This window comes from Hydra vulgaris, chromosome 06 (genome assembly GCF_038396675.1).
Source record: "Hydra vulgaris chromosome 06, alternate assembly HydraT2T_AEP".
In the NCBI taxonomy this organism is placed as follows: domain Eukaryota; kingdom Metazoa; phylum Cnidaria; class Hydrozoa; order Anthoathecata; family Hydridae; genus Hydra; species Hydra vulgaris.
In genome coordinates, this window is record NC_088925.1 from 47,310,001 (window position 1) to 47,321,343 (window position 11,343).

At 27.1% G+C, this 11,343-nt stretch overlaps 1 protein-coding gene across 1 annotated transcript in view; it reads left to right on the top strand.

Moving 5' to 3' along the window:
- LOC136081918 (CLK4-associating serine/arginine rich protein-like) overlaps positions 1 to 10,184 on the top strand; it is a 14,922-nt gene extending 4,738 nt beyond the window's left edge. Inside the window, exons 2-5 of the mRNA XM_065800350.1 lie at positions 8,293 to 8,491; positions 8,843 to 8,929; positions 9,121 to 9,648; positions 9,991 to 10,184. Coding sequence (XP_065656422.1) covers positions 8,299 to 8,491; positions 8,843 to 8,929; positions 9,121 to 9,648; positions 9,991 to 10,115 — 933 coding nt within the window. The 5' untranslated portion in view covers positions 8,293 to 8,298 and the 3' untranslated portion in view covers positions 10,116 to 10,184. The remainder of the gene's footprint in view (positions 1 to 8,292; positions 8,492 to 8,842; positions 8,930 to 9,120; positions 9,649 to 9,990) is intronic.
- Positions 10,185 to 11,343: the final 1,159 nt, after the last annotated feature.

Consider the following 11,343-nt stretch of genomic DNA (forward strand, 5'->3'; position numbering starts at 1 on the left):
TCAAAGAAAAAAGAATGACTCAACGTACTGCATCTAAAACTTACAAGGTTCCTCATTGCACTTTGCAAAATCGTCTTAATGGAAAAACTGAAATGGGTGCACGTCCAGGTTGTTCTACAAAACTTGGAAGTGAAGATGAGCCTAAGCTTGTTGAATATGCATCTGAAAGAGCATCTATGGGTATTGGTTTTGGAAGGCGTCAGTTTATGAAATATGCTGGAGATATAGCAAGAAAGCGGGGTATTCCATTCAAGAATGGTCTGCCATCTAAAAAATGGTGGTCTCTACTTAAAAAAAGACATTCAACTCTTCGACTAAGAGTTCCTGAGGGTACAGCTGCTATTCGCCATCAGTGTATGGACAAGGAAAAGGTTTCTATTTATTTTAACGCGCTGAAGCAAGTTATGGATGAGATGGGTCTTTATTGCAAACCCCATTGTGTGTGGAATATGGATGAAACTGGTTTGCAATTGCAGCATACACCAGACAAGGTTGTTACTAAGTCATGTTCAAGATATATACAAAGTCGGACAAGTGGAAATTGTGAAACAATAACAATAATTGCCACAATTAGTGCCTCAGGCACTCACATACCTCCTCACATTATTGTGAAAGGTAAAACCAGAAGAGCTTTAAATGGCTTTGAAGTTCTTTCAGCTCCTGAAAGAAGTACTTGGAGTGTTTCTGATTCTGGGTGGACTAAACAAGGTATTGTATTACTTTGGTTTTCGGAATCTTTTTTAACAAATATAGGACCTGAGCGACCTCAAATATTAATTTTGGATGGTCATAGTTCTCATAATTTCATAGAATTGATTGAATCAGCTATCAAGAATAACATCATTATAGCTGAACTTCCAGCACACACATCACATTGGCTTCAACCTTGTGATCGGAGTGTATTTGGACCACTCAAACAACACTATAATGTTGCTTGCCAAGATATGATGAATATGTATCCAGGTGTTTTAGTGTCTCATAGGAATTTTTGTGCTTTGTTTAGAATAGCATGGGTAAAAGCCTTATCGGAAAAGAACATTAAATCAGGGTTTAATGCCTGTGGTATATTTCCATTCAATCCCAATAAAATTCCACCAGAGGCTTATCTGCCAAACAACCTTTATGAACCATCACAATTAACTGAGGCTAAATATGAAAAAAGTATAAGATTTGACGAAGATAAGAAGCATATTATTAATCCATTTTTGAAAAAATCTGAAAAAACTTCTGAAATTATATTACAACCACATCAAACAAACTTTGCAGTAAGTAATGTACAAATAGATTTTGCTATTGAATCCAATTGTGTAGAGAAAAAAGTGAATAGTTCTAGTCTTGTTTTACCAACTTATTCCATTGATGATCTGGAATCTGTTTTAACAGACCAACAACGCCAATGTTTTGCTTTTTGTTTTGATAAAGGATTTGGCATTAAGAGTGATGAAACTTTTATGAGTTGGAAAAGTTTGAAAATGTTATCTCCTGATGTATTAACTACTCTTCCAAAAAATACAATAGCATTTGACCATGTTTCAACACCGCTTGTTAATAATAAGTCTAATGATACAACATATACTCTTCTCACCAATGCATCTACATCCTATGGTTTAAATAATCTGTTAAACACTGAGGACGATGACAATGATATATTACCATACCCAAAAAAGATTTTGCCAACTACTAAAAAATTTTCAAAAAATGGCCTGCAACCAACATATTTCATATTGACATCTAAGAAAGCCTGCGATGCTAAGATTCTGGAGATAGAAACTAAAAGAGAAAAAAATAAAGAAAAAGAGAATCGGTCCAGAAAGAGATTTGAAGCACTTCAACAAAAGTTGAAGGAAAAAGAAGAGTGTAAATTATTGAAATCTCAGATTGCTGAGAAAAAACTGATTGCAAAGACTAAAGTTCCATTATCTGACAAAGCAAATAATATGAATAATAAAACAAAACCAAATAAAAAAAATTTAATACAATCTAAACAAAAAAAAAATACAGACGATACAAGCAACTCTTGCAAACAATGTTGAAAAATGTTAATGTAACTTAATGATCCAAAAACGATGGACGAATCGGTATCCTGATAAAAGTGTTGTAATTGTTTGCTTTATTTTTTAAATATATATTTAATTATTTTGCTGTTAAATATTTTTATTGAAATATTAATTTTTTTATTTTGAAAATAAACAGCAATTCAATGTTGAGTTATTTGCAAAGTATCACTATATTATGTTTATGTATTTTGTTGCCTAATTTAATATACTTCTTTTTACTAAACCTCATAAGGACCATTTTGAATTGGTATATTTTTGAGATTGTTGTTGAAATTGTAAAATACATTTTAAAACTGAAAATCTTATCAAACGCTGGCTTTTTTCTTAAACTGCTACTTTATGACATGACAAAAAACATTAGTATTAATTACATAAGTATAGCAAGTTTATGTTTTTATTCATTTAAGACATTTGCTAAGTTTTGTGAAGCGATTTAAAATTTATTTTTGTTTAGCTGTTAAAAAAAGGATTTTTTTATTATTTTCGCATTTTGCTTTTATTCTATATTTCCTGAATATACACAAGTAAAAATTTGTGCAGAACTTATTTTTTAAACTCGAGACAATAAATTTGTTGTGTTTTTAAAATCATTGTCACTACTTTTACTTCATAAAACTTAATGGCCAGGAATAAGTTCGCAAATGCCATGTTTCGGATCTCCGGCCAGGATTTGGTGTTTTTTAAGCCTTATTGTATTTGTGCTGAAACTTGTTAATTTATTGACAAAAATTACCAAACTTGTCATAAATTGTATCTCAAGAAGTTTATTAAGAGTTTAGAAATATTTTTTCATGATCCTATGCCGTTCGCGGTAATATATAACGAAGTTTAAAATTAAGTGGCCAGGAATAGGTGGTTTTACCCTATCTTTTAGAATATTTAAATTATCTTTTGATTACCGTTAACGTGACGTTTATTCAGAAGAAATAAAGTCGTAAGTAAAAGCATTTAACCGCAATTGTAAAATAATAGATTTTTTTGTTAAAGAAACAGTTTGTTTCATAATTTTTTTTTTTTGTTATTTAAAATTAGTTAAAAAAAAAAGTGTTTTAAGTTTTATCTTAAGGAATTAAATATATAAATTCCTTATAAATATAAAAATTATTTTAGTCATAATTAGTTTAAAAAATGCACGATTTATTTTGATGTAAATATTTTATTAATAAGATATTTTGTTTATTGTTAATTCAATAACGTAAAGTTTTAATGACGTTCATTTACCTTATGAAAATAAATTATGATCACGAATATGTTATCGGTAACTGATAAATAACAAAAAAAAACTTTATTGTTTAAAAACATTATTAAAAAGAGTTCACAAATTAAATAAGAAAAAATGTATTAACAGTTAATAAAATAACCAAAAACCAAATATAAAATCATAAGAAAAGAAACAAATATTTTACGTTTCATGAAAAAACTATTTTTTTCAAAATAAAATTTAGTTCATAATTGAAAAAAATAATAATAATGATTTTTTTAATAAGAACTTAGATTTTATTTGTAACTTTAGTTATAGTGAGAAAAAAACAGTTTATATGATTTTTAACGCGTTAATAAAATAACTTTAATTACAATGCGGTACTTGAAAAGACGCTAGTGACGCAATATAACTTCTAACGATGCAAAATATATTTGCTGAGTTGAGTTACTTAGAAATGCGTTACGCGTTTTCGCTACGCAGCGAAATCTCGTAACAAGGCCTGCTATGTAATGTTTATAAAATCAAAACATTGATTTTTTTATCTGATCAATGTTATTTGCTTGTTAAATCAACTTTTTGGAATTTGGGGGAATTAAGCCCCTGCTAATTTTAAAGTTTTAAAGTTCTATTAACTTTTATTATCCACAAAACTGCGCGAAAATGTCATTGCTTAAATGCTTTAAATTCTTGGTGTTTTAACGTCGTTAAAACTTCAAGAATTGACTTTAAATAAATGAATGAACCATAGGAATGAAACAAATGATTTTGAACTTTTGAAAATGTTTTAAACAAATTCCATAAAATAGACTTGGCTTAAAATAAACTCCATTACAAAAAATTGTTAAGTATAGAAATATTTTACCGTTACAAATTAAGACAACATCGTTATAAGTTTAAAGATCAAAACATTAACAAAGAAAAGATACAAAAGATAAGTTTATTCTTTAAAGATCATTAAAAACAAGTTTAAAAAAAAGCGATGTATGTATGTATGTATATTCAAACTCATTCATTCAAAGATTTTCAAACATTCTTTTTAAATTATTAAAAGAAAGCATTCAACTGAACATCTTTTTAAACATTCGATTTTATAATGAGCCTTTGATTTGTTTTTTAATCATTTTCCTTAAAATTATTATAATTATTTTTTAACATAACTTTATAATAAAATTTAATTAAATTAATTTTCTTATTAGTCTATTATGTAAATTTCAAATTAATTTATTTCTTAAAACCTTAGCCGGCGATAAAATCTTTTTATTAGAACTGTTATGTCACGCAAAATCATAAAGCTCTTGCAAAAAGCTGTTTAGAGGAGCAGCTTACATGGCTTGTTGTGCTTGTTTTAGGAGAGCAGTGTTTGAAAGTCGTTGTCGTTGAAAATAATTTTTATTTTTTAGATGTCTTACATTAATAATTGGAGAGCACATATTCGTGTAATCAGTCACTTAATTAACGAGGCCCTACAAGATGGTGATGATGACAATGTACAGTTTATTACCAATGAAGTTGAATCTCTTTACTCTGAATCAGTTCATTTTAGTAATAACAGTTTTAATAATTCTCTTATTGAGAATTTAAGTGATAAGAGTAGTACATTGCATTCTCAAGATCTTACTAATATAAGTTTTGAAAATATTGACCCAGTTTTAGAATATTTTCTTTCTGATGAACTAGCTTCCTGGGCTGCTCGAAACAAATGTACACGTGTATGCATTAATGAACTTTTAGAGATTCTTAGTAAAAATGGACATAGCAATTTACCAAAAGATTGCAGGATGCTGATGAAAACGCCACGTTATATACAGACTTTAACTGTTAGTGGAGGAGAATATGTTTACTTTGGTATTTTAAATGGTATAACGAAAATAATGGAAATGTATACAGGAAATAAGTTATCTCTAAATCCAATATATTTAGAAGTTAATATCGATGGACTTCCTTTGTTCAAAAGCAGTAGTAAACAGTTTTGGCCAATACTTGGTGCATTTGGAGGAATGAAACCTTTTATTATAGCATTGTACTGTGGAATGCAAAAACCAGATCCTGTTTCTGAATTTCTAAAAGATTTTTTAGTAGAATTTCGTGATTTAAAGGCAAACGGCTTTACTTTCGACAATTTGTTGTTTAAACTTGATTTAAAATATTTTTGCTGTGATGCTCCAGCAAGGCAGATGTTAAAATGTGTCAAGGCGCATAGTGGATTTTACTCTTGTGAAAGATGTACTGTAGAAGGCACTTATTTAGAAAATAGGGTTATTTTTGAAGAGCAACAATGTCCTTTGCGCAATGATCTGGACTTTTCACATAGAGTTATTAAGGAAGTCATCAATTGAGTCGAAATATACTTATTGATTATGAGATTCCATGTGTTAAAAACTTTTTGCTGGACTTAATGCATTTAGTTTTTTTAGGTGTAACAAAAAGATTACTCTATTTTCTGAAAGAAGGTCCAAGAGTTTGCAGACTCTCTCAGATGAAAATTAACGAAATATCTTGTCATCCGGAGCAATTAAAGTTACCAAGTGAATGTAATAGGCAGCCAAGATCTTTAAAAGAGTTAAAAATGTGGAAAGCCACTGAGTTTAAACAATTTCTTTTGTACACTGGTCCAGTTGTTTTAAAAGGAATTCTGACAAGAGATAGCTATATAAATTTTCTTTCTTTTAGTATTGCAATAAGAATTATGTGCTACAAAGAGGTTGAAAGAAGAACCGCATTGTTACCATATGCAAAAGAGCTTCTGGAGTGGTTTGTTTTTAACGCAAAAGATTTTTATGGTCAAACTTTTTCAACATATAACACCCATTCCTTGATCCATATACATGAAGATGTCATAAATCATGGAGAAGATCTGATTTCAATGTCAGCTTTTAAGTTTGAAAACCATATGCAGGTTTTAAAGCATTTTATAAGAAATGCAAATAGTCCACTTGTTCAAGTCATCAAAAGAAGTACAGAGTTAGAGAATGCAAGCGAATTAATTAAATATACACATATAAAAGATGAGATCTCAAGTATTAACAGAGATAGTTGGTTTTGTTTAAATAATGGGAACTTAGTCAGTGTGATAGAAAAATTGGATAATGAGTTGTATAATTGTAAAGTTGTTAACAAAAGGCGTACAAGTTATCTTTTTCTTGAACCTTGTGACTCTAGACATTTGGGTATTTACGTTTTTGATAAAGATATTCGAATGACCAATATAATTATTTCTAAAAATGAAATTTTTAGAAATAATTATATTGGTCATTCGAATATCTTTATCAAAAACGTATATATTGGTCATTCGAAACTTGTCTGTTTAACTCGTAATCAAAGTTATGTTTTGATGCCTTATGTTCACAATATTAGATTTTAAGTTTGTTTAAATTTTTTTTTTCTTATAGTTTTGACATATAAATAAAGCTATTATATGTGTGTGTGTGTGTATATATATAAATTAGTGATATAATACTTAAAAGTAAACCAACTTATATCTTATATCTATATATTTTATTTAATTGTATATTTATATATGCTATTATTTATTTTCATGATCAATTTTTGAACATAATAAAAATCCTTGATTACTAAAAAAGTTGTAATGCTGTATGCACACAACATTAGTTTAGTTTCTCTGGTATAACTACAATAAAAATATATAGTATATATGTATATATATATATATATACATATATATATATATATATATATATATATATATATATATATATATATATATATATATACATATATATATATATATATATGTATATATATATATATATTCTTATATATATATATATATATTCTTATATATATATATATATATATATATATATATATATATATATATTCTTATATATATATATATACATATATATAAATATACATATATATATATATATATATATATATATATATGTATGTATATATATATATAAGAATATATATATATATATATATATATATATACATATATATATATATATATATATATATATATATATATATATATATATATATATATATATATATATATATATTCTTATATATATATATATATACATATATATATATATATATATATATATATATATATATATATATATATATATATATTCTTATATATATATACATATATGTATATATATATATATATATATATATATATATATATATATATATATATATATATATATATATATATATATATATATATATATATATATATATATATATATATATTAGATGGTATTCTTAAAATTTAAGATTGTTTTAATTTATTTTTTCCAAAGTATTTTGTGAGCTGTTTTTATTTAACTTCAGCATCTTTTTTGTTATTATTTTATTATGTAAAGTTTTACTTTTACTTATAGTTTGGTGATGTTATTATGGTTTTAAAATGATTTTATGTTTTTATTATCTATCATACAAAATTTTTTTAAACACTTCTTGGAACATAACTGTTATTAGGTCTTTCAATATTCTCTTTCTATTGCCTCCTTAAATTTAGAGGTGTAACATATATGATCTTTTATTTATCTAGCCTATATAGATACCTAGATATGAGCCTAGATACAGATATGCCAAATAATGTGTTTGCATTTATCTTGTTAAGTTTTAATTGAAATTTTAAAAAATATTTGGGACCACTCATAAAGAAAGTCATGCAAAATGGGGAAGTAGTGGATCACGTTAAAAAGGTTTAGGTATACAGCGGAAGGCGTTTTTCAGAAAAGGGTTTCACTTTATAGAATTTTTATTTATTTTTTATAACATTTTAAACATGTGAAAAACTATGCTATGCTATGCATGTGTCTTAATGAAGTTATTGTTAGAGAATATTTTTATTTTATTTTTTAAAAGTGGGGCAACATTTGTTTGCACGTCAGACATTCAATGTGCATGTCTAAAGATGGATAAAATAAAGTTTTATAATAACGCTTATTCTGCTAAGAAAAGGATATCATATCTAATACACCTCTGAAAAGGCTTTTTATATTGTACTTTTTACTTGTCATAGATTCAAGGGTTTTTTTCTTTTAGTCTATAATGTCGTATACAAGAGCTTGTTGGTTGGAAAATAAAAAAGATTTTGAGAGAGTAATTCCTTCAAGTTGGGTGGATACAACAAGAAAAGTCGTTTATTGGCCAAATGGTTTGCATGTAAAAAGTGCATTTGAAAATTTAGAAACGCCTAAAACTGGATGGAAACAGTTCTCTCTAATCAAAGTAAAAATTAGTGGTATGTGTTAAATATTTTTTAAGTGATTTTATATATTTTTATTGTAGTTATACCAGAGAAACTAAACTAATGTTGTGTGCATACAGCATTTCAACTTTTTTAGTAATCAAGGATTTTTATTATGTTCAAAAATTGATCATGAAAATAAATAATAGCATATATAAATATACAATTAAATAAAATATATAGATATAAGATATAAGTTGGTTTACTTTTAAGTTTTATATCACTAAAACTTATAAGGTTGGGTGTAAACTCATTACCAGTGAATTTGATGTTTATGGAAGTTTTGAATCTTGTTAATTGGTAAAAAATTATTCTTTTTATCAGTTTTTATTGCTGTTTTTTAAGGTACAAAAGAAGACTGTGAAGGCTGCACAGATTACACGACCACCAAGGAAATAATGGAACCAGTGAAAATAATTTCTTCTGATAAAGGTAAGTTGATGTACTATTGTAGATATTTATTATTTATGTTAACATATGCAGCATAAAATGTACTTTTTGTTTGTATGTATATTTTATTTCCTGAACTTTAACCAGGTACTTTTTTTTACTTTTTAGGTATTTGCCTTTTCTGTATTAGTTTTTGTTAGTATCTAATTTATTTTTTGCATTTTACCTTACAGGAAAAATCTTTCCAAATATACCTCCAACATTCCCAACATGTAAAGTCATTGGAACTGCCCCACCACCCCGTTTACAATCCACTCCGGTTAGACCACCACCATCAAGATCAAATCACTCACAACCTGGTTTACATTCAAGATCACATTCAGGGTCAAACTTGCATTCACAAGCACATTCACGGTCAAGGTCACGATTACGGTCTAAGTCTCGTTCACGTTCAAGATCACGTTTTCAGTCGAAGCCTCGTTCACGATCAAGATCAGGTTCACACTCGAAGTCTAATTCACATTCAAGGTCACATTTGCAGTCAAAGTCCCCATTACGTTTGAAGTCTTGCTCACAGTCTAGGTCCCAATCACAATGTTCACGATCTCGATCAAACTCAGACTTAAGATCTTCTCATTCAAATTCAAATGTCTCCAGACTTGGGTTGGTTGCAGTATCACCAATTGTCTGTAAGTCTACCCCAATAAAAAGCAAAGATGCTGTGCATTTTAGACGGAAAGATTTTCCTATGGACGTTGGAGGTGAGAATTTTATTATTTTAGGATTTTGTTTTGAATGTTATTTTAAGTTTTAAGTTATGCAGCACATACGTCCAGAGTACGGCACATTTTTCCATACACTCCACAAGCCTGGTTTTGATTAGCTTCTTTTAATCACCATACTCAAGTGGTAGTTTAAAATACTTATTATTACCTCTATTTATTTCTACTAGTAAGTAATCTCTAGTTGTTACCTACATAAAAGGTATTTTGTTTATCAACAAAATTTCCAAACAAATTTAAACAAATTTATTTAAAAAATAGTAAATCTCAATGGGTCATATATTTTCATTATTGGGTAAATAATCACCTTTTCTCGTTTAGACTTTCAATACACTGTGATAAAATTGCTGACAAAGCAGTTAGAAAACCACAATACAATACACCAACAGCGTGAAACAACAGTGGCTGGAATAAATTTAAGTAATCTTCCTGCTAAATTTCTCTAAGTTGATGAACTTTTGGATTTTGAAAAAGTCTTGATTAGTGATAAAGATCTGTCTAAGCAACTTGTAAGTTATCATTTTATTTGGGCATTAGATAAACGGTCTATCTAATGGTTTATCTATTGTTTCACATATCCAGTTATTATAAAAGAAAATGTACAGTTATTTCAGATGAATGAGTTTATTTAAAGGATATGGTTATTGTTTTATTAGGAATAATTGTTTTTAAAAGTATTTACAAAGTTTTTAAATGTTTCTAAATTCTATGCTCTTATTCCAATTAATTAATTTAATGATGTTAATAACTTCAAAAATGTTTTTTTTATGTCTTGTCTATGTTAATATATATTAAAATTGTAACCCAATCTAATATTTACAGTAAAAGAAGTATAAAGAAAAAGTAAGGGATAATATCAAAATTCTCTTTGAATTACTTTGAAAGAAAATATTAAAAACATCCTAGAAAGGTAATATTGTGATGTTTTTGTGTTGAATCAAAAACAAATTTAATGTCAAACACTAAATTTTGTATTAACCATAGAATGACTTTCAATTTAGTAAAATACTATTTGTATTGTTAAATATTGTTAGAAGACGAATTGTTTTCAATAATTTTAACTTACGCAGACTAGAAAGGTGGGTTTTTATGAGTTGTTTCAAAGTATATTTTTATATGGGTAATTATGTGTTATTTCAAAATATTTTTTCACCTTGTGCAATCATTTTTTACAAAATAAGAAATTTTTACTGATATTACACCAGATATTAAATGAATATTACTGTTTTCATAGAAGATATTATAGCAAAAACTATGAGAACTTATTATAATACAACTATTTCCATAGCAAAACTATGAGAACTTATTATATACAACAAATCTTGATTAAGCTGATTACAAAAGGTGATGATCCCAGTAATTTGTTACTTTCCTATGCGATGTAGTAGGCCAGAATAATGTAAAGTTTACACTATGCTGGGGCTCTAATTTTACATTACAATAACATTATTTATTAATATTAGTGTATTCTACAATGTTCTTAAAGAACAGAGCAGTAATAAATTATTAAAAACACTTATCTTTCTTTAACAAATGGTTTCGGCTTCAAAAGGCTTTTCCGTAAGCCTAAAGGCTTTATATACATTATCGGACAAAGCGAGTGCAACTAAATAATGCTAACTTAGTTTCTTTATATAAAAGTGCTGTATTTTTTCAATTTAGAGAAATAACTAT